Source organism: Triticum aestivum, chromosome 2B, assembly GCF_018294505.1.
Source record: "Triticum aestivum cultivar Chinese Spring chromosome 2B, IWGSC CS RefSeq v2.1, whole genome shotgun sequence".
NCBI classification, from domain to species: Eukaryota; Viridiplantae; Streptophyta; class Magnoliopsida; order Poales; family Poaceae; genus Triticum; species Triticum aestivum.
In genome coordinates this window covers 601,441,577-601,464,756 of record NC_057798.1, presented here as the reverse complement: position 1 = coordinate 601,464,756, position 23,180 = coordinate 601,441,577, and the positions used below count along the sequence as shown (strand labels likewise).

General features: G+C 50.0%; 2 protein-coding genes and 1 pseudogene across 3 annotated transcripts; 2 read left to right on the top strand and 1 right to left on the bottom strand.

Annotated features, from left to right (window-relative positions):
- Positions 1 to 686: 686 nt before the first annotated feature.
- LOC123046241 (rho GTPase-activating protein 5) lies at positions 687 to 4,297 on the top strand. The gene is made up of 5 exons (XM_044469543.1): positions 687 to 1,214; positions 2,557 to 2,677; positions 2,766 to 2,885; positions 3,159 to 3,389; positions 3,494 to 4,297. The coding sequence occupies exons 1-5, from the start codon at positions 799 to 801 to the stop codon at positions 4,055 to 4,057; spliced, it is 1,452 nt and encodes a 483-aa protein (XP_044325478.1). The 5' UTR covers positions 687 to 798; the 3' UTR covers positions 4,058 to 4,297.
- A 499-nt stretch (positions 4,298 to 4,796) lies between these two features.
- On the top strand, positions 4,797 to 7,397 carry LOC123046242 (GDSL esterase/lipase At5g41890). 2 transcript variants are annotated; one of them, XM_044469546.1, is made up of 7 exons: positions 4,797 to 4,946; positions 5,061 to 5,103; positions 5,621 to 5,880; positions 5,975 to 6,105; positions 6,201 to 6,443; positions 6,556 to 6,814; positions 6,891 to 7,397. In XM_044469546.1, the coding sequence occupies exons 3-7, from the start codon at positions 5,631 to 5,633 to the stop codon at positions 7,127 to 7,129; spliced, it is 1,122 nt and encodes a 373-aa protein (XP_044325481.1). In that variant the 5' UTR covers positions 4,797 to 4,946; positions 5,061 to 5,103; positions 5,621 to 5,630; the 3' UTR covers positions 7,130 to 7,397. The 2 variants fall into 2 exon arrangements, with proteins under 2 accessions (XP_044325481.1, XP_044325480.1); XM_044469545.1 differs by having other exon boundaries at positions 5,590 to 5,880.
- A 6,140-nt stretch (positions 7,398 to 13,537) lies between these two features.
- On the bottom strand, positions 13,538 to 22,440 carry LOC123046240 (uncharacterized metal-dependent hydrolase BUsg_343-like; annotated as a pseudogene).
- Positions 22,441 to 23,180: the final 740 nt, after the last annotated feature.

Below are 23,180 nucleotides of genomic sequence, written 5' to 3'. Positions count from 1 at the left end.
TTTGTTTTTTATGATATGAATGAGACACGTATTACCATGAAAAAGAGAAAGAGAAAGGAACTGACCGTAGAGCCCCCTAACCACCACGGTACACCTCCGACCACCGCATGCGACGAACGAAGGCTGCAACGGCGCTCTCGCTCGGCACCAAACCGGCACCATCCGGGTGCGCGATCCCTGCCACGCCACCGCTGTCTGCCCCGCACGGGGCGCGCGGCCGGGTCGCGGGGCGTGGTGGCGGGTGACTGGCGACCGAGTCGACGGAGCACGACGCGGGGCACGTGGTAAGTCGGTCACTGCGGCCGTAACTGCCACTGCTCCGCCCGCCCAGGCTGTAAAGACCTCACGCACGCACCGCACGCACCGTGGCGATCGACCCGGCCCGGCCCGGCCTGCGGCTCCCCACTCCGCTCCACTAACCAGTGCCGCGATTTAACTAATGCTCCACCATAATCCAACCACTTCCCCGCTCCGCTTTGTCCCGCCCCGTTTCAAACCAAAGATAATCGCGTGCCACGCCAAAGCGAACACGATCGAAAGCGACGACAGGCCGCAGCACCGGCGACGTGGGCGTAATCACGAGCCGCTAAGGCGAGCGCCGTGGTGGTGGTAATCAGATTAGATCCCTCGGTTTTGGATCAAAACAGAAGTACTACTACTACTATAAAAACTGGGCAGCAAACGTGACCCGGCAAACGCCCACCCCGCCCGCCCGCGTCGCGCTCCCCACGCACGCCTCCCCGCATCCTCCTCCCCTTCCGCGCTGCAGGCGGCCACCGGCACCGCCTCGGAGCCGCCATGGCGCCGTTCCAGATGCGGTTCGGGCTCGGGATCTCCCCGTCGCGCACCTACGACGAGGAGGAGGAGGAGGAAGACGACGAGGAAGAGGAAGAGTTCGAGGAGGACGGGTTCGAAGAGGAGGCGGAGAGCGACGGGACGGCCTCGCCGCCGTCGACGATGATGCAAGCCGGGAGGGGAGGCGGGCTGGTGGGCGCGGTGGTCGGCGCGCTGCGGCGGTCGCTGGTCATGTGCAGCGCCGGCGCGATGGGGGAGGACGACGACAGCGACAGCGACGGCGACGAGGAGGGGATGGAGATTGGGCGGCCCATGGACGTGCGGCACGTCGCGCACGTCACCTTCGACCGCTTCGGCGGCTTCCTCGGTCTCCCCGCCGACCTCGAGCCCGACGTGCCCCGACCCACGCCCGGCGTCAGGTCAGCTCTCTGCCAGCCACTCTGTACCTTGTTTGTTTCTTTGTTGCAGTATTAATTCTGCTGCTGAATTTCCTTTTATCGGCGCTGCTGCTGACTGCTGACAGCTGAGTATAGTTTTCGTGAATTTGTGATCGAAACAAGCCGCGTGCAATGCTTTGCTACTTTCTGGACCGTGTATCTTTTTTAGGCACTTGTCAGCACAACGTATAATTTTTTGGGTGATCAGAAATTTTAGACTTCGATACAACAAGGATAATTCGTATATCTTTCGGGTAACCAGGAATTTTCATTGAGATACTTTAGCACGATAAGTAATATTTAGTACGTACTTCATTTCAAGCGGAACAAGTATATTACCTTGTGTAAAAAGTAAATAAATAAGCAATTTAACAACACATGAAACTCTAGGTACGACTATTGTTGCCAGGAAGGCTCCTGAGTAAGCTGATGCAAATATGCTGATTTAATTAGCTGTGTTTTGCTATTCTCTTGTTATGCTGATGCACTCAGAGATGATACAGGGTACGGAAAGTGGAATCCGTTAAAAAAATGTTTAATTAATTAGGCCAACAAGTGGATCTAAAAATAGGACAAGTGGTGCCTTTTGAATCAGGAGTTTTGTCAATTATGGTATTATTATAAGTTATAATGTTAATCCATGCCAAGGAGTGGAACTGTTTAACCCAGAAGTTTATTGATTTTGGGGTGAGGGCTGATTTAGTGGTCTGCTCCTGGCATAGTTGCCATGATTCTGAAGATACGTGGAAACACGATTCTGAGGACACACACCGGCGGATCAGCGAAATAAATTGATTTTGGGATTCTGTTGCATGGCTAACGGCTGAGCTCTTTATTGGATTTCGTAGCCGGATTTCTTATGTGCTTGACCTTGAAGTTGGGACTTTTTATGTGGCTGACCTGGCCGGCATGGGCAGCTCAATGGGAATCTTCTCATCTAGCTTATGTTTTGGATTAGGTTGATCTCAGCAGCTGTACTTGCATCTGACATAGTATGGGATTTTTGTTTATTTTTACCTTTTGCATTTATAAATGCCATTCGCATCATCTTTTTAGGTTGTTAACATCAAATCAGGACAGGATTTCAGTATTTATTTAATAACCCAGTTAGATGAGCTAACGAAGATAAACGTTGTCATACTGCTGCCGTTGCTTCCTAGTCCCTTAAAAAGAAATGGTTGCCTCAGATTGTATGTTTTCTGCTACGTTTGCCTCAAGCTAGATGTGAAGCGTCAACTAAATATCATAAGACCTTAAACTCGATGCTCCAAATTATTATTTAGTGCTAGTTGCTAACCTGTCGTAGTCATATTTTCCCGTGCAGTGCAAGTGTATTTGGCGTTTCACCAACCTCTTTGCAATGTTCATATGATCAAAGAGGAAATAGTGTGCCCACAATACTCTTGATGATGCAGAGGAAGTTGTATCTACGAGAAGGACTTAAGGTATGGCCAGCTGTAATTTAATAAATTAGCAATTGAAATATCAGCTTCAAGTCCTCAGAATGCTTACTTGTATCTATTGTATTCTTAGATTGAAGGGATCTTCAGAATTAACGCAGAGAATGGTCAAGAAATCTGTGTCAGGGACCAATTAAACAGTGGCGTGGTTCCGGATGAAGTTGACTTGCACTGCCTGGCTGGGTTGATAAAGGTGCTGAGAACTTCTGCAGTAACACTAACTCTCTTTTACTTTCAGCTTCAAGAGATACCTAGGCCTAGCAGACAGATATTCTGTGAGCGTGATTTCTCTGCGAACCAACATGTTTAGAGCCTTAAAGATCAACACTCAGGAAGGACAATACACATTATGTTTGAGCAATAGCATGAAACTAAAAATGAAGAGATTCATTTGTGGCTTGTAGGCAATGGTACACAAACCATTTTTCTTGTAAATCATTTCGTGACCTATGGTGCTCTTTTGCAGGCATGGTTTCGGGAACTTCCAACAGGAGTATTGGACACGCTGACTCCAGAGCAAGTAATGCACTGCAACACAGAAGAGGAGTGCGCTCTCCTTGCTTCTATGCTACCACCAGTTGAAGCAGCATTACTTAACTGGGCTATTAATCTAATGGCCGATGTTGTGGAGCTTGAAAACTACAACAAGATGAATGCGCGAAACATCGCTATGGTTTTTGCGCCAAACATGACTCAGGTTATTGGAAATACTACTATTTGTTATTCTTACCTGCAGAGCAAACCCTGTGTGACCAAGCACACCCACGAGCATACACTAACCCCATGGTATTTCTCTTCCAGATGGCCGATCCATTAACTGCCCTGATGCATGCAGTTCAGGTGATGAATTTCCTCAGGACTTTGATCGTAAGGACCGTAAGGGAAAGGGAGGAGTTAGCTACAGCATCCATGACATTGCAGTCATGCTCTGATTCCCCAAATGACCAAGACGAACCTCAGATGCCGGAGCATTTGGAGAAACCGTTCACTTGTTCAATTCAGGAGAGGGTCGATCACCCGATGATTGATAAGGCTATTTCTGAACAGCTCCTATCTGAAGCTCAACAAGTCCTCCATAATTCCAAAAATGATTTCGAAGAACAAGAGAAGAAGTGTGATATGGACCACAATAAGTGCCACAGTGGAGTTCCTCCACGTCACAATGATCCGAATAGCGGAGTGACCAGTTCCGGAAGAGAATTTGGCAATAGGAACGTGGAAGGCTTGTTCGACAGATTTAGTTTCAGGAAAGGTGTGGAGAGGCTGTGCAGGCACCCTGTGTTTCAGTTGAGTAGGTCCATGAGGAAGGCCCCAGACGTGGCTGTGTTTGATGCTCCCAGAGAAGCAAGACAAGCTTGGGTATGATATGATAGTGAGATAGTATGGGATTGTATGTAATGGTAATGGAGTTATTTTTGCTTCTTTTTTGTTTAGTTGATGGATTGGCCGTTCCTCTAGTTTGTGTGAGTAGAAACGGTTAGCGAATTAGTTTGTAGGTACTGCAGATTTCAGTGTACATTATAATCGTTATAACTGACGACGTGTGAAAGATTGCATGTGGTTCCTATATAAGTGAACGAATAGTCACAGTGAACTTCGACTAAATTATGTACCTCAAAAGCTAGTGATCCCTGCACTGTTCTTATACAAATTTTATGATAAGTTATTGTGGAATGTTATCAGCCAATGGCAGTATATATTCCAACTTTTCAAGGGGATGCATTCAGTATTGCCAGTGAATGGCTTTATAAATGCATTTGCCTTGGTACGGATGCATCTGCCATTCTCTATTGTCAGTGCAGCTGTGGAAACATACTGTATTTATTTATTTTTCAAGACAGATGCATTCCCCCGTTAGCTGAACAAGCTAGCAGCCATTAGCATGTCTGACAGCTCGCCTGTACTGCGCCCAACAGAAAACCATCTCATCCAGGTCCAGTTGGGACAGTTCAAATCTCCTCTTGAAGCAGTCAGACATGACCATGTCAAACGGTACTAGGGTGATGCAGCAGGCACGATAAGCATGGCAGTGCGCCCAGTGTACGAGGATGGGATATATGCAGAGCAAAGATTTAAATAGCGGCGCTATACGGGCCTCCCCTTCCCAAGTTGTTGTCCTCCTCCTTGGGTCGAGCTGCTCCTGGTGGCGAGGAAGGAAGGAGGGGTAGCTGAAGTTACTCCCGGTGGAAGGAAGCAGCAGCAGCCGGATCTGGCCATTCATGGTGCGGATTGAGCGGTGTGGTGGTAATTGCAGGTCCAAGTCCAACCTCTCCGCAGAGTCCATGTTCCTCTCTGGTGATAATACCATTTTCGATGTGCTGCTTGTTGGTGCTTTTCTGATGAGGCTGTTGCTTTGCTTTGTGTGCAGGGGCGCAAGGTCAGGGTGTTCATGTACCCAAGCAGCATCTAAGGTTGGCAATCTATATCATCCACTCCATGCTTGATATTTGTGTAGTTGTCAATAGCTCAGCGGCCACTGCTCCCGGCGGCGGCCACCATCGGCTTCTCCATGGCAAGTCAAGCCTATCTCCTTTGCCTACCCCTAAGAGTTGAATATGAATTTGGTGTATGAATATTAATGTAGGATGCCATTGCTAATTGAATTTGGTCTGGAAGTAGGACTAGGATATGTTCTGTTCAGAATATTTGAGATGCACTATGATGACCTAAACCTTTGGTTTTGTGCAAGTTATGTGATCCATACTATGCCTAATTAGTGATTACTTGGTTATTCGCATGTATATGTGATATTCGATGCTTGATTGTATGTTTACCTTTTCATTTTCTATTGATTCATGCTGAAACGCTAAATTGGGCTTGGCACGCTATAGCGTCTCATAGTTTTTCCCCAAGCCGCTGCTAAGAGGCTTGGCGCGCTATTTAAAACTTTGATGCAGAGTCCTAGAAACGCTCCACGGTTTGTTGCAGCATACGTAAGATGGCCGTGCTCCTTCGCCACTGCTGCCCTTCCCTCTTCACAGCAGTGATCCTGCTCTTGTTCTGTCCATCTCCGGCGTCGCCTCATGCTTTCTTCATCTTCGGCGACTCCCTCGTCGACGCGGGCAACAACGACTATCTCGTGACCCTCTCCAAGGCCAACACCCCGCCATACGGCGTCGACTTCTCGTTTTCTGGCGGCAAGCCGACCGGGAGATTCACAAACGGCAGGACCATTGCGGATGTCATCGGTAATAGTAGCAAGCAGTATGAGTTTTCATGAGAAACTTTGTTTAGACTGTCCATGCTTTATCTGACGAAAATGTCTTGGTGCTATTCCCTCAGGTGAAGCCTTGGGGCAGGAGAGCTTTGCTCCTCCCTACTTGGCTCCAAACTCTAGTGCTGAAGTGATCAACAGTGGAACCAACTATGCTTCTGGTTCTTCCGGCATTTTCGACGAGACCGGTTCCTTTTACGTATGTGATTTTTATTTTGCAGTTGGTATACTTCCCTTGGCTTGCTTTGGTCTGAACTCTGAATTGCAACTGTGAAAATGTGGTTGGGTTGGCAGATCGGAAGGGTGCCACTCGGACAGCAAATCAGCTACTTTGAGAAGACCAGAGCTCAGATACTGGCGACCATTGGGGAGAAAGCCGCGGCCGACTTCTTGGGGGAGGCGCTCATCACGGTGGCTGCTGGATCCAATGACATTTTGGAGTACCTCTCACCTTCAGTGCCATTCTTCGGACGACAGAAGCCTGATCCTGCAGATTTTCAGGACGCCTTGGTTTCCAAGTTGGCATTTCATCTGAAGGTGCCACTCACCCCTAACTCACAGTGTTCCTAGCTAGTGAGTAGTACTGTAATTTTCTTTGGTTTGCTCCCATTCTGAGCTTACCATCTTGCAACTCGCTTCCAAAACGAAGCGGCTGAACGAACTCGGGGCTAGGAAATTTGTCATCGCCGACGTCGGGCCGCTGGGCTGCATACCGTACGTCCGCGCCCTGGAGTTCATCCCTGCCGGGGAGTGTTCCGCAGCTGTGAACAAGCTCTGCGAAGGCTACAACAAGAGGCTGAAGAGGATGATCGGCAGGCTGAACCAGGAGATGGGCCCGGAGAGCGCGTTTGTCTACACCAACACCCACGGCATCGTCATGGAGATCATTCGGCAGCACAGTCAATACGGTAGTAGGATTTTCTTTCTTGCGTACTGCAGGCGGGTTCGCATTCCGTGGACTGAAACTTGGTCATGCGCACGTAGGTTTCGAGGAGGCGCTGGACCCTTGCTGCGGCGGCAGCTTCCCGCCGTTCCTCTGCATCGGCGTCGCCAACTCGAGCTCCGCCACCCTGTGCGAGGACCGCTCCAAGTACGTGTTCTGGGACGCGTTCCACCCGACCGAGGCCGTCAACTTCATCGTCGCCGGCAGGATCGTCGACGGCGGCGCCGCCGATGCGTCGCCCGTCAACGTCCGCGCCTTGTTCCAGCGTCGATACGGATGAACGAGGAGATCGCCTTGTGTGCGTGCGTGCACCGCATCGTGGAATATCTTCTCCCCCCGCGCAACACTTTCCGCACGTCTTCAAACGTGTAGAACGTGACGGGCGACGGTGACTTTGACGCGCGGCAATTTTCTTTTCTTTTTCCTTCTCTGCTGTTGTTGCCTTTGGCTGCTTTGTGAAGGCCGGAAAGTAGATCGCTGTTGTAGAAAGGAACAATTCGGAACGACGACCGACGGACGGTAATATATACTGGCGTACGTGCGGTCTACAGAAGTGCATAAGCGCGAAGCAGTAGAGAGGAGTAGTAGCGCACATGCATATTTGACGGGACTATTCTGCACACCGCCGCCGGTGCAGCTTCCAGCCACGCCACGCCACGCCAGGCGGGTATATATGCGCGCAACACTTGGACTCGATCTATTGACGACGGCCGGGCGGTGCCAGGCGCGTACGTAACCTTCCATGGAGGCGGGTGCGGGGCCACCGAAGCCCGCGGCCACGGCGAAGGTGGCGTCGTCGTCGTCGTCGTCGTTCTCGTCCGTGGCCGCCACGGCCGCGAGCCTGGTGGCGGTCGGTCTGGGAGGCGCGGCGCTGCTGGTGTGGTGGGCGCTGGCGTTCCACCCGGCGCACGCGCGGCTCTGGATGGTGCCCGCGGGGCTGGTCCTCCTCGGCACGCCCGTCCTCGCCTGGCTCTCCCTCTTCGCCTCCAGCCCGTGCCGCTGCGGCCGCCGCCCGGTCGAGGCGCCTCCGGCGCCGGGCGCACACGCAGGCGCTTAGCGACCCGCCTCCACGTAGCTTACAGCTTGCCATTCTTCCGTGCGCATGCAGTAGCTTCTCTTCTCCCGACACGTACGTGCCTGTTTAATTAGTTTGCTCTGCTGCTTCTTGCTCGCTCCGGGATCAGTTGAGATCATACCACATGTACACAGCCATACATATGTTCAGCTTTTGTTTCTATGTCCAGGATCACTTCTGCTGCTTGGGTTTCTTCGTTACTTTGCAGTGTTCTTGCGCTTGTTCACGCCGCAGACGTTCTTCCCGATGCTGACGATCGACCAAGTGCCAGCTTTCTGATCCGTTCACGCGCAAACGATTTTGTTCGTTCACGCGGCGCCGAAAGTCTAAAGCGAGCGAGTGTGCGTGTGCCGAATCCTACGCCGCCACACTCCGCTCCGTCGGATCGGTCTCGATCAGCGGTCGGATCGGGAGGTGGACGTGCACTATGCGCGCGCAGGCCCCAGGGAATGCCCGCCCCCCTCTTGCCGGATTGGGACGGGTTCCACTCGGCAAGCAAAAAAGATCTTTCGCTGGTTTACAACGGGTGTTATCTTAGGTAGGTGATGCGATTAGCGATAAGGATTTAGGTATTGGAGCTGGAGCTTATGAGTCTAGGCCTATCGTAAGAGGATCCAAGTAAACTGTTGTTATCTTGTCATCCTAATTTAACAAGATAGCGCGTTCGGTTCGAGTCCAGTCACTGCGCACAATGGTCTGGTAGTACGTGTGATGAGAGATTCCCAGGTACTTGACAGGGCAGGCGGATGTGATCGGAGCCTCGTTTCTGATAGGACAGTACATAGTTCAACGTAAAAACTAGTAGTAGTTCTTTTTCGAAAAGGGGCGCTTTATATTACTTAAAGAGAAAAGTATATTTCAAAAATGATTGCGGCTCAGATATTATCAGCACGACTCAGAGTGCATTTGTACCCGGAAGAATGTTACATATAACATTTTAGTGGAGTACGAGTGTTTCCATACAATAAAGAAAAAAAGGAATGTTAAAGAGGGTATGTGTGCCATCAAATTGGATATGCACAAAGCGTACGACCGGGTAGAGTGGTCTTTTCTGAAGGAAATTATGTTGAAATTGGGATTCCAAGAGAACTGGGTAAATCTAATTATGCAATGTGTATCTTCGATGGAGTACCGGGTTCGCTTTAATACTAAAGAGACTGAGAGTTTTAAACCTACTAGAGGTTTAAGGCAGGAAGATCCTCTCTCTCCATATTTATTCTTGCTATGTACAGAGGGGCTGACGGCTCTTCTAGCTAATGCGGAGGAGAATGGTAATATTTCTGGAGTTAAGGTTTGTAGAGATGCCCCCTCGATCTCAAACCTTCTCTTCGCCGATGATTCTTTGATCCTTATAAAAGCAAATGCTATGAATGCTGAGGCGCTGAAATCAATTTTGGATTCTTATTGTGTTGCCTCGGGGCAAATGGTGAGCGTTGAAAAGTCGAGTATTTTCTTTAGTCCCAACACAAAAGTGGAAGACAAGGCGCAAATTTGCACAATTCTGGATATTACGACTGAAGCTCTCAATGACAAATATTTGAGTTTGCCTGTAAATGTGGGTATGGACAAAAGTGAGGCCATGCTTGGATCCGAGGGACTATTTTTAGTCTGACTAAAACTAGTCTCTTTTAGAGGCTAAAATTTCAATCATCCCTGACTAAAGAGAGGCTAGAACTAGTCTTGAGACTAAAAAAATTTAGTCAGGGGAACCCTACTAAAATGTGGATTAGTCCCCTCTCTCCTCATTTAACTCCTCTCCTTTAACACATGCGAGTTCGAGATTGGAGGGTTTGAAGGATAATAAATGCTCATTAACTCATTTTAGTCTATTTAGTATTTGTATCCAAGCATGAGTGAGGCTAGCAAGTTTTAGTCTCACTACTTTTAGTCATGGGACTAAAACGTATCAAGCACCCTCTGAGTGTTTCCAATTCCTAATTGATTGCATTTTTACAAAAATTAGTGGATGGAAAAAAAATTGTTATCCGTTGGAGGAAAGGAAGTTCTCCTCAAAGTTGTTGTACAAGCTATCCCAACTTATGTTATGTCCGTCTTTAAAATTCCTAAAAAAATTTGCAAAGGAATCATTGACGCAATGTCACAATTTTGGTGGGGTGACGAGGACAATCAGAAGAGGATGCATTGGATGACGTGGTGGAAGATGTGTGTCCCAAAAGACCAAGGAGGCATGGGCTTCCGAGATATACATTGTTTCAATCTGGCTTTGCTAGCCAAACAGGCGTGGCGTTTGCTTGATAATCCAGAATCATTATGTGCTACAATCTTCAGAGCAAAATACTTCCCAGATGGTGATTTAATGAGTGCAAATCTAAAGAAGGGTTCATCTTTTACCTGGCAAAGCATTATGGAAGGAGTTAATTCCCTAAGGAATGGTTACATCTGGCGAGTTGGAAATGGACAAAAGATTGATATTTGGGAAGATGCATGGATCCCGAATTGTGCAAGTAGGAAAATTATTACTCCTAGAAGGAGGCATCTTTTGTCAAAGGTAGTAGGAAAATTATTACTCCTAGAAGGAGGCATCTTTTGTCAAAGGTGTCTGACCTTATTGACCCAATCATGAATTGTTGGGATGAAGACTTGGTGAGACAAACTTTGTGGCCAATTGACGCTCAAAGGATGCTCGCGATTCCCCTTCCGATGCATGATATGTCGGATTTCATTGCTTGAAGTTATACAAAAAAATGGCTTGTTCACTGTTCGATCAGCTTATTCGGAGGAATGGAACCAACATGGGAGGAAATTGCAATATACAAATGGTATGGGTAGAACCAATGCTAATCCTATCTGGGTAAGATCTCGAAACTATCTTGTCCGGCAAAGGTAAAAAAATTCATCTGACATACATTGCATGGAACTCTCCCATGCCGTGTTACGCTCGCTAATAGACACATGAAAATTTCGCCCATCTGCCCATCATGCTCAAATGGTCCAGAAGACACAAAACACGTCTTGTTTCTGTGTCAGAAGGCGAAAGAGGTTTGGAACAAGTTAGGATTGTATGAGGTGATCAATAGAGCTTGTAGTGTCGATCGGGCGGGAGAGGCAGTTCTTGAATTGTTACTACTTATGCCAGACCAAGAATTATTTGTATTGGGACTCCAGAACGTACGTGAATTGATTGCTATAACAACTTGGTATCTATGGTGGGATAGACGTAAACTGGTTCATGAAGGAAAGTCTCAAGATGCACATCAAACTTCGATGGGGGCTCGTGCCATAACGGCGAACTATGTTAATGCACACTCCTCTAAGGCAACCAGTAAAATAAGGGGATGGAGCAGACCTCCTATGGGTTTTGTGAAACTAAATGTTGATGCTTCCTTTGATCACGATCTGCTTAGGAGCACGGCAGGGGCTGTCCTCAGAGATGACAAAGGAAGGTTCATTGTTGGCGGAAATTGAAGGATTGATTGGTGTGTTGACGTATTAACAGCAGAAGCATAGCTCTAAGGTTTGGCTTAATCCTTGCACAGAAGGTTGGTTGCAATCGCCTTATTGTCAACTCTGATAATATGGAAATGATTGACACAATGAAAAATGGAGGACAATCAGCGGGTGCGGCAACAGCAGTGTTCGACAATTGCTATTTTATGGCATGTGATTTTTCTGTTACTAGGTTTGAACATTGTAATAGGGAAGCAAATAAAGTTGCTCATGAACTTGCTATACTAGTGAAAATTTTCAGAGACTAGGGATTGGTGTGAGGAGCCTATGGAGGATATTGTATCTTTTTTTATTGATGATGTAACTCTTATTTCCAATTAATAAAGTGTGATATTTATTTTTAAAAAAAAGTATATTTTTCGTCCTTCAACTTTTGACGAAATCTAGATTGAGTCCTTTAACCTCAAAACCAGACAACTTGCAACTCTAACTCTTAAAACCAGATAAGTTTAGTCCCTGAGGTTGTTTATGTGCTGACTCAACCTGGTTTTGACCAGTCGCACCTCATCATCATCTTTTTACCGGTGGAGTCATGCTATAAAGACTGTTGAGTAACGTGATTGTATTAGGAAACATAGGTTAGATTCCGCTCTCTCCCTTTAACAAAGACAACAAAGACGACAGAAAAAGGACGATTCACAGACGATAATTATATCAGGCCGCACATGCGTATCATTGAAACAGCACCGGCCGCTGGATCTAAATGTCGTGCATACGTCGGGCATAAGTATCGTTCATGGAGCAGTTTCGTTACTGGTGTCAGGCATTTTATCGAACACTTCGTAGGCAGCGGATGTTGGTCATCTCGTCCATCCCGACGGCCATGCTGCTCTACCCCCGCATGTCCAGCAGCGCCGTCCGGAGATCCCATTGCTGGCGGCCAGGAGCATCCCGCGGGGTCGGTGGTGACGGTTGGAAAGCTGGCTTGCACGGCATGGATACAGCGGTGGAACGGCGGGGCGGCCGCATACAGTAGCGCGAACCATGCCGTCGTGGTGGGCGCACCCAAACAGGCCATAGAAGCTTCCCGAGCAACGTGCTGGAGCTTGACGCCCGGGTGCCTCGACTCCGCGGCCTGGCCCTTGCCCCAGCGCGTGCGCACCAACGCGGTCCCGGATGCGAGCGCCGCGAGCTCGAGGGCAAGCACCACCGGCGGCGACGAACGCGTGGCTGCATGTCAAAAGTGGCGGGAGCGCGTTGTCCAGGCCCTCGGCGAGCATTCCACAGACAACGTCGAGGAGGTACACCACAGGTCTATCAGTACATGCACGCCGCCGAGCTCGATGCGTCCGGAGTTTGAGTATCTCGTCGTCGACCAGGCGGCGCTGGTTTCCAGAAGGGGAGCTCCAAAACGGCACGAACGTCAGCTTGGTCGCTTGCGTTACTGGCGAGCTCCTGTGTCATACTGGTGCGGCCCGCAGTAGTGCGTGTAGAGGTTGGCAGGCAGCCAGGGGTTGTGCCATGGCGAGGTGCACGGGGGTAGCAGGGCTGTTGCACGCGGCCAGCGATGAGAAGGTAGTGGCGGCTTGGAGCGACCAGTAGGCAGCCAAGGATGCGGCCATCGTGACGTATGGTGGCTAGCAGGACCACAATGGTAGGCGCGCATCCTATGTTTGATGAAATGCTCAAACTGACATAGGAAGAAGGAAGAAGAGATAGGGCCAGGTGGGAGAGAGAAATACTGCCACATGGACGAAAACCAGTCAAAACCACACTGAGTCAGCAGCGATACCGGGTTAGCCGAGACGAGGGACTAAACTTGTCCGGTATTAACATTTAGAGGTGCAACTTGTCCGGTTTTGAAGTTGAAGGACTAAATCTAGACTCCGCCAAGAGTTAAGGGACGAAAAATGTACTTTTCTTTTACTTAAAAGGTTTAAGCATGACACCCGGCCTCTGCATAATTAAGATGCACACAACCAACAAAGTTCTCACGACAAGCCAAAATAAAAGGAGAAGGCGAAATACAAGGATAAAAATCTGTATAGTTCTGAATTACAAGATGTTCTAAACTTTTTTTCTGATTCAGATGTATATATATATACACATTTTAGTGTGTTTGTTCACTCATTTCAGTCGGTGTGTAGTCCATAGTGACAGCTTGTAATAGTGAACGGAGGGAGTAAAATAATATTGCGAGTGGAATTTGGCAACATGGCACGGCCAGCCATGAACCGCTTTATTATTTCTTCTCTGATTGTTACTTTGTCTTAGGCCGATTATATATACTAGTACAACAATATACATGCGGTATACAGGCAAACATCCAGAGGCAGAACGCACCAGGATTCCGATGAGCATGGTTCGTATTGGATGGCCATCCGCACCACCCCATTCACACAGTTTCAGCTTCGGGATGAACTTTGGGTCCAGGGTAGGAGAACAGTTTGGTGGCGTTCCTGTAGCTCGCCTCGGCGAGTTCTGCTTCCGGCATTTCAAGCAGTGATGCCACATACTTCAAAACCTGAAAAGGAACATGGAAATGAGGCATGGTTTACTAGACTGATTTCCTTAATCCATCATCAGTGTGTGCGAGAACGAGAGCTTGTCAAGTAACAAGCCATTGTTGGACAGATGGAGTAGTGACACCGTGCCAGTGAGATGGGAGTGGATCAATTAAACAATAGAAAAACAGCAGCACACACATTTTTTAAACTCTAAGCACGGATATGACATCATACTGAACATGGCACAGTAATGTTGAAATAGTGGAGCATTCAGAGAAAATATTGTGTGCCCTAGAAAGGTTTAGTTCTTTATAGACATCGTAGTATGCTAGCCAGGACAAGAATATTTTCATTATTAGGAAACTGTTTAAAATAAGAGAGGTAGCAATGAGCTCGTGCAACATGTACCATGAAGATTTGCTAACAAAACTATAAGCCAAAGGCATCAGGGCACAAATCTTACAATGTGGATGTTAGCTGGATGATTCAAGGATTCTTTTGAAGAGGTAGAATCCCGTGGAACTTTTCAATATCTGCATTTGAAATGTCCACAGGGACTGTAACTAGAGAAACATTGTCCAACTTTGGTACTGCATCTGGTGCATCTGTCTCTAACAGAATCCTGTCCAAGGGTATCTAGAACAAACACAAATGCATTTCACTGGTGGTGCAGAATAGATTTTAACATAACTACTTGCAGGGAGAAAAAAGGCATGGCCGACTTACTGCTTTGAGCATTTTCTTTGCCTTAGTAGATTTCATGCCTGTAAGGAAACCAGACAACGAAAAGTAACAACCTAAATTTGCAAGGCCGGGCACCATTTCTGCAGACCCCAGATAAGAATGCAACAGCACACCTGCTGGGAAAGGCCCAGTACGCCTGCAGGCAGCCAAAATGTTAACACGGCATAACATTTATTTGTAGACAAAGAGATAAGAAATTACAGGACATCCATACTAGACTAGAAGTATGGAAGCTGCTCTTCTGTATGACATATATATCTAGGAAGAGCAATATATTCAATGTTTTGGAAATGAGATGAAAAAAAACTAATTGCAAACCTACTAAGAACCTGGTGTATGCCATATCATGGGTAATCTACTTTTTAAGATATTGAAAATTGAACTTAGACAAACAAACTACCACTACCTGTCATATTGAACTAGGGGTGTGTTTGGTTTGAGCCCCAACTAGCCCCACCAAAATATTGGTATGACTAAAGCACGGGCATGACCAAAATTTTGGAAAGATGGTGTTGTTTGGTTTATAGCCATTGTACATGCCAATTTTTTTGGCAAAGTTGCTGGACTTCCGTTTGGCTTGGAGCCAACTGAGTTTATGTATGGCAACATGTATTGGGTTAGTGCTTGGTTTGATTCTAGTTTATCAATGATATAGGCTGCTAAAAGAGTGAGACGCATAAAGGACTATGGGCCGTTCCGCCAAAAAAAAATAGAAGGGATTATAAGGTCAACGAGACTAAAGTCCACGGCATTGAAAACACGATTAGGAAACAAATCGCTGCAATTGTTATTAGGGTTGCTTTGGATTACGGAGGCAGTACCAGCATGCATGGCGTGCGTGGAGCGACTCTCACGCAGAAAAAGGGCTGCAGTTAATTATGGAGGCAAACACCCAATTTAATCAGGTAGATTTGCGATAGCGCGGGAAGGTTTAGATTCAGTTAGCGTTTATTTGGCCGGATAATTCGCCTGTCATTCCAATACAGCGTATTCACGTACGGAAGAGCGGGCGTCGAACTCGCCAATTTATTGGCGAACGTTTTCCGCGCCGACGACGAGCCAAAGAATTGGCGAAAATAACATGGGAAGGTCCAGGGCGTGGTGGGCGAGCCAAAATTTTGGCCCCAGCCCAAACGATAGCCAAATCATGCGGGCACGCCAATTTTTTGGTATGGTCATCGTTGGCTGTGAACCAAACACACCCTAGATACTGACAAGAACTAAAAAGATGATAAAGACCAAATATCCATTCCTTACTTTAGTATTTCCAGAAGATCGCCGAAGGTACGTACACAATGAACAGAAACAGGTTTCTCCAATTCCTTAGCAAGTTCAAGTTGTCGTTGGAATACTTCAACCTGTGTTAAATTTTTTATTTTGAGAAGTTCAACCTGTGTTAATATTGTTATGCTTATGGTAAAGGGGTAGAACTAAAGCCTGTCATGTGGGGCACGTCTTACAGACGTGGGCCGCGCGGCCAGGAGCAGCCGACGGCCGCATCAGGCAAGGCGCAGGCTGGACAGGAGTCCTGATCCGGGCACATTAGTTCCTAGACTAGTTTATTTCGTATAGGTTTCTAGTTTGTTATTAGCCCATGGGGCCTTTATATATCAGATAGTTAGCACCCTTTAGGGATAAGCAATAAAGTTATTTCCTTCTATCTTCCCCTCCCGCATCATAGAGCAGCCAGGCAAAAACCCTAGCGCTCCTATCCACCGCGACTACGAACTACGTAGTCGAGGTCCTGCTGTCTTGGGCACCGAGGCCCTTGACAACTTGGTATCAGGTTCCAGGCGATCCTCCTCCTCGTCCACGCTCCATCCGCCGGCCGCTTTCCCCCCTGTGTCCGCGCCCAGCTCCCCGACATCGCCACAATCCGCTGCCGCCTCGGTCACTTCCGGCATGGCAGAACCGACCACCGCGGATCTGGCTAAGATGATCGAGGCCTTGACGGCCACGGTGATGTCCCTGCAGTCGTCCGTCACCGCACTCCAGAAGGACAAGTCCTCCTCTTCGTCCAGCGCTGCCGCCGCCCATGATGGGCAGCACCACAATGATCGGCCGCCCAGGTTCCAGAAGATGGACTTCCCCAAGTTCGACGGCAAGTCTGATCCGCTCGCCTTCATCAACAGATGCGAGTCCTTCTTCCATCAACAACGGATCGCCGAGGAGGAGAAGGTGTGGATGGCGTCCTACAATCTCGAGGGTCCTGCCCAACTATGGTATATGCAGGTCCAGCGCGACGAGGGCACACCTCCGTGGCGCCGCTTCTCCGAGCTGCTCAATCTCCGCTTCGGGCCACCGCTGCGCGCTAACCCGCTGGGCGAACTAATGGCGTGCAAACGCATGACGTCCGTCGTCGACTTCCAGGAGCGGTTTGAGGCACTCCTTCCCCGGGCAGGCACCTTATCCGAGACACAGAAAGTGCAGATCTTCACCGCGGGACTCCAGCCACCCCTCAGCCTCGACGTGGAGATCCATAACCCACAGTCCCTCGCCGTCGCCATGAGCCTCGCCCGCAAATTGAAGCTGTGCGACCAGTGCGCGCTTTCCGCCGCGCCACCGGTGCGTTTTCCACAGAAGGGCATCCTGCCGACACCAGGACCACGCCTCGCGCCCCCCGCTCCGGCCCCACCAGCCGCACCTCAGCAGGGCCACAATCTGCCGGACGGACGCCCAATCAAGCGTCTCTCCCAGACAGAGATGGAGGAACGCCGTCGCCTGGGCCTTTGCTTCAACTGTAACGAGAAGTTTGGCAGGGGCCACAACCGCGTGTGCCAGCGCATCTTTCTCCTCGACTTAGCGCCGGACGACGACGACGACGACGCGGCCTCCGCCACTGAGGATGCATCGCGGGCCGACCCTCAAATCTCGCTCCACGCGATCGCCGGCGTGCGCACGAGTGAAACCATGCAGATGCAGATTACTCTCGGAGGTGTCTCCCTCCTCGCCCTGATCGATTCAGGCTCCACCCACAACTTCATCGCCGAAGAGGCGGCCGCTCGTGCTACGTTACCGCCCCCCACCACAGAGAAGATGCGCGTCACGGTGGCCAACGGCGAGCGCGTTCCGTGCCAGGGCGCGTACCGCGTCGTGCCCTTCCGCATCGGCCACGAGGAGTTCGCGGAGGATTTCCTCGCCTTGCCGCTCGCGAGCTACGACATCGTCCTGGGACGCAGTGGCTGGCGTCGCTCGGACCGATCCTGTGGGATTTCCGAGCCCTCTCCATGACATTCTGGCGGCGGGGCCATCGGGTGTGCTGGCACGGCATTGCAGGACCGGACGGGCCAGCCCTAAAATCATGCAGCGGCCGCGACTTCCTGGACGCCATCATCACCGAGTTCGACGGCATCTTCGCCGACCCCTCCGGCGTGCCACCGCCCCGCAGCCGCGATCACGGCATCACCCTGCTACCTGGTTCCGCCCCGGTGGCCGTCCGTCCGTATCGATACCCGGCCGCGCACAAGGACGAGCTGGAGCGTCAGTGCGCCGCCATGCTCGCCCAAGGTATCATCCGTGCGAGTTGTTCCGCATTCTCGTCCCCGGTACTGCTGGTCCGCAAGGCCGACGGGTCCTGGCGCTTCTGCATCGATTATCGCGCCCTGAACGCCATTACTGTCAAGAATGCGTTCCCGATTCCGGTGGTGGACGAACTCCTCGACGAGCTACGGCACGCTCGTTTCTTCACCAAGCTCGATTTACGTTCCGGCTACCACCAGGTGCGGATGCGTGCGGAGGACATCCCGAAGACAGCTTTCCGTACTCATGACGGCCTCTACGAGTTTCTGGTGATGCCGTTCGGACTCTGCAACGCGCCGGCCACGTTCCAGGCCCTCATGAATGATCTGCTGCGGCCATACCTGCGCCGTTTTGTTCTCGTCTTCTTTGACGACATCCTCATTTTCAGCAAGACATGGGCTGACCATCTCCGACATGTGCGCACCGTCTTCACGGTCCTGCACCAGCACCGGCTCTTCGTCAAGCGCTCCAAATGCGCGTTCGCCGTTGAATCAATCGCATACCTGGGTCACACCATCTCCGCTGCAGGCGTGGCCATGGATCCGGAAAAGGTGCAGGCAGTAGCGGACTGGCCGCAACCACGCTCGGCGCGCGCGGTTCGGGGCTTTCTCGGCCTTGCGGGGTACTACCGCAAGTTTGTCAAGGACTTTGGCGTGGTTGCCGCGCCCCTGACGGCCCTCCTTCGCAAGGATGGTTTCTCTTGGTCGCCGGAGGCGGCAGCAGCTTTTACCACCCTCAAGACGGCAATCACCACGGCTCCCGTCCTCGCGTTACCGGATTTTACACGGCCGTTCATCGTCGAGTGTGACGCATCGACGTACGGTTTCGGGGCCGTCCTTCTTCAGGACCACCACCCGGTGGCTTTCTTTAGCCGGCCAGCCGCGCCACGTCACCGTTCCCTGGCAGCGTATGAACGGGAACTCATCGGCCTGGTGCTCGCGATTCGCCATTGGAGGCCGTACCTATGGGGGCGTCAGTTTGTGGTAAAAACGGATCATTACAGCCTCAAATTTCTGCTTGACCAGCGTTTGGCCACCATCCCGCAGCATCATTGGGTTGGCAAACTCCTGGGATTCGACTTTACGGTGGAGTACAAGGCAGGTAGTACCAACACGATGGCGGATGCACTTTCCCGCCGTGACACGGAGGAGACGACGATCATGGCGGTCTCAGGGCCTCGTTTCGACTTCATCAATCGCCTCCGGCAAGCGACATCCACTGATCCGGCGCTCGTCGCACTGCGGGAGGATATCACGGCAGGTGCGCGGCAACAGCCTTGGGCGCTCTCCGACGGCCTCGTTACTTTCAACGGCCGCCTCTACATTCCGCCGTCATCCCCGCTACTCCAGGAGATTCTCAGTGCCGTGCACGATGATGGGCATGAAGGCGTCCTGCGCACATTGCATCGTCTCCGCCGCGATTTCCACGCACCTAACCTTCGCAAGACGGTGCAGGAGTACATCCGCACTTGCGGTACTTGCCAGCGGTACAAGTCCGAGCACTTGCACCCCGCTGGGCTGCTACTGCCGCTGCCGGTACCCACGGGCGTGTGGACTGACATCGGCATCGACTTCGTGGAAGCGCTTCCTCGAGTAGGCGGGAAGTCTGTCATCCTCACCGTGGTGGATCGCTTCAGCAAGTATTGCCATTTTGTGGCGTTAGCCCACCCATACACGGCAGAGTCAGTGGCACAGGTGTTCTTCGCTGAGGTTGTTCGTCTCCATGGCGTGCCGCAGTCCATGGTCTCTGACCGCGACCCCGTCTTCACCTCCTTTTTTTGGCGAGAGCTCATGCGCCTCACGGGGACAAAGCTGCACATGACGTCAGCATTTCACCCGCAGTCGGATGGTCAAACGGAGGCTGCTAACAAGATCATTGTGATGTATTTACGGTGTCTTACCGGGGATCGTCCCAAGCAGTGGCTCCGGTGGCTTCCCTGGGCTGAGTACATATACAACACCGCCTACCAGACAGCAACCCAAGAGACTCCGTTCAAGCTTGTGTATGGCCGTGACCCTCCCACTATTCGCTCTTACGAGCCCGGCGACACACGGGTGGCTGCAGTGGCCAGGAGCATGGCTGAGCGCGACGAACTTATCGAGGACGTCCGCTATCGTCTACAACAGGCACAGGCGGTCTATAAGTCCTACTACGACAGACGTCATCGGGACATTCGGCATGAGGTGGGCGATTGGGTTTGGCTTCGCCTTCGACAGCGCGCCGCGTCCTCTCTCAACTTGCCAACCAGGGGCAAGCTCAAGCCACGATTCTATGGGCCGTACCGCATTTCAGAAGTGATCAACGACGTGGCATACCGTCTTGAGCTTCCGGCACGCTCGCGCCTCCATGACGTGTTCCACGTGGGCCTCCTCAAGAAGTTCTTCGGCATTCCTCCAACTACACCGCCGGGATTGCCTTCGATCCACAACGGGGCGGCTGTTCCAGAACCAGAGCGCGTGACTCGTGCGCTCCTAGCACGCGGCGTTCGCCAGCTACTCGTCCACTGGAAGGGTGAAGCAGCTTCGTCAGCTACATGGGAGGATCTTGACAGTTTCGTCGAGCGCTACCCCGCTTTTCAGCTCGAGGACGAGCTGCTCGTCGAGGGGGGGAGAGATGTCATGTGGGGCACGTCTTACAGACGTGGGCCGCGCGGCCAGGAGCAGCCGACGGCCGCATCAGGCAAGGCGCAGGCTGGACAGGAGTCCTGATCCGGGCACATTAGTTCCTAGACTAGTTTATTTCGTATAGGTTTCTAGTTTGTTATTAGCCCATGGGGCCTTTATATATCAGATAGTTAGCACCCTTTAGGGATAAGCAATAAAGTTATTTCCTTCTATCTTCCCCTCCCGCATCATAGAGCAGCCAGGCAAAAACCCTAGCGCTCCTATCCACCGCGACTACGAACTACGTAGTCGAGGTCCTGCTGTCTTGGGCACCGAGGCCCTTGACAAGCCACAGTGACAAAGCTAAATGGCTATATCCATTATCATGTAGCTGAATCCATTGGTGAAATCATATTCAACAAGAATTGCAGAGGGGTCCGTGCTAACAAACCTGTTCTCTGAAGTCAATAGTTTTTCCATGCGATCCCTTGTCGAGACCAGTCTGCATAATAGTGACATATGAGAATATATAATTGCACAAGTCTCATATCGCATATGCCAAAAGGAAACGGAAGAAAAATTGGCTGTGTTTGGCAGCTCAGTTTTTTTTTTTGACTATTTGGAGAATACTGTGGTTTTTCAGGACAGCATGATTTTAAAAACTTTGATGTGTTCGGCATCAATAACTACCACAGTTTTATAAAGTGTAGTATCCCGAACACGGTGTTTTTTTGTAGTATTCGAGAAAGAGGTCTCGGCCTCTTTTTTGTAAACCGAGGTGAGAAAAACTGTGGTTTATATAGAACTAACGTATTCATTGCCCGGGCATTGGAATGCTGAGGTTTTAGATTACTACGGTTTTGATCTTTTGGACAAATTATGCTGCCAAACTAGGGCAGTCTATTAGATTAAATTCATAAACAGCCTTCTCGGCTTTAGAGTTACAGTAAACAAAGTCGACAGACAAATATACCCTATTGCTGAATGCTGATAGAACTCGATGACTTGCAAAACCAGATGCTCATAATCTAGACTATATTTATAGAGAACTAATGCTTGTGGGGAAGCCTTGGTTTGCACGGTGCTAGTCCGTATTACCGCAATTTTATTGCTGGCCAGTAACCCGGAAGAGTAACAAATTGAGGGATATAGCTCACCTCTCCAACAGCCGCCTCTGGGGTCTCCGAGAAGAACTGCCGGAGCGAATCCATCCAATCAGGCGACCTCTCCGGTACCCACCTACCAAATTCACGGTTTTAAAATCCAGATAGCATAAGCAGCAGTGCACCGCGAGAAGCGGCCAAGGAATCTTGCCATGGGTGGAGGCCGAAGCAGGGGATGACAGCCGGGTGCTCCTGGGCCATCTGCTTCACCAGGTGCCAGTCTTTCTGTGCTCGTACAATAGGCAAAGAGTCATGGAGGAGCAGTCGCTCGCGTTCACGCACGAGGCAGGGGCGGGGTGTACCTCGGAGGTGCCGTTGACCGCGAACCGGCCGACGCCGGAGGCTGTGGCGGCGCGTATGAGGGCGGGGGCGGCCGCCGCGATGCGGGGGTCCTGCAGGTGGCAGTGCGCGTCGAAGAGCCGCATGGAGGAGGCGGCGCGGCCTGGAGCCTGAGCCATGGTGATGGTGGGGGAGAACACTTCCGTGGCCGGAGCCGGCGCGGAGATTCGAGCGGTGGCTGCTGTCCGCGAGCGTCGTGTCAGCGAATCGATGGCCATGGGCCGGGAAGAGGCCAGGAGCTAAAAGGGTTTCAATCCGCAGGCCGAGTGGGGTGCTCCTATTTGCTGCATCGGGGGGCCTTGACGCCTACAGGCGTTCTTCATGGACCGCAATTAATGCGGCCCACCATTAAGTAACATATATTTTCCTCCCTTCATAAATATCAAAATTTATAATTTGTATACAAATTTGTAAACCAGTTTCAAATTTGAAAATGTATGCATTAATATAAGAAACTATTGGGCATGACAAAAAAATGTTACTGTTTTGGAAAGAATTGTTCCCGTAATAGAAGAACCATGTGCATGTATGAGAAAAGTAATTACTTATATATTTCAAACAACATGTTGTGGAACAAAGAAACATACTTCCTCTGTCCAAAAATACTTGTCGGGGGAATGGATGTATCTAGACGTATTTTAGTTTTAGATACATCCCTTTTTATGTATTTCTCCGACAAGCATTTTGGGACGGAGGGAGTATTTATCTGCTTCCAAATAAATGTTATGCATCACGGGATTTTTAATGTATTTACTTAATAAAAAAATATGTATCATAAGAAAGTAACATTCATGTATAAAAGCAATATATAATAAATTTACACATATCAAAATAATATTGGCAGGAAAAGGTAAAAATGAAAAGAAAATAAGAAAACCAAAAGATTAGGCCCTGGATTCCACTAACGTATGCACAATATATAATAAATTTACACATATCAAAATAATATTGGCAGGAAAAGGTAAAAATGAAA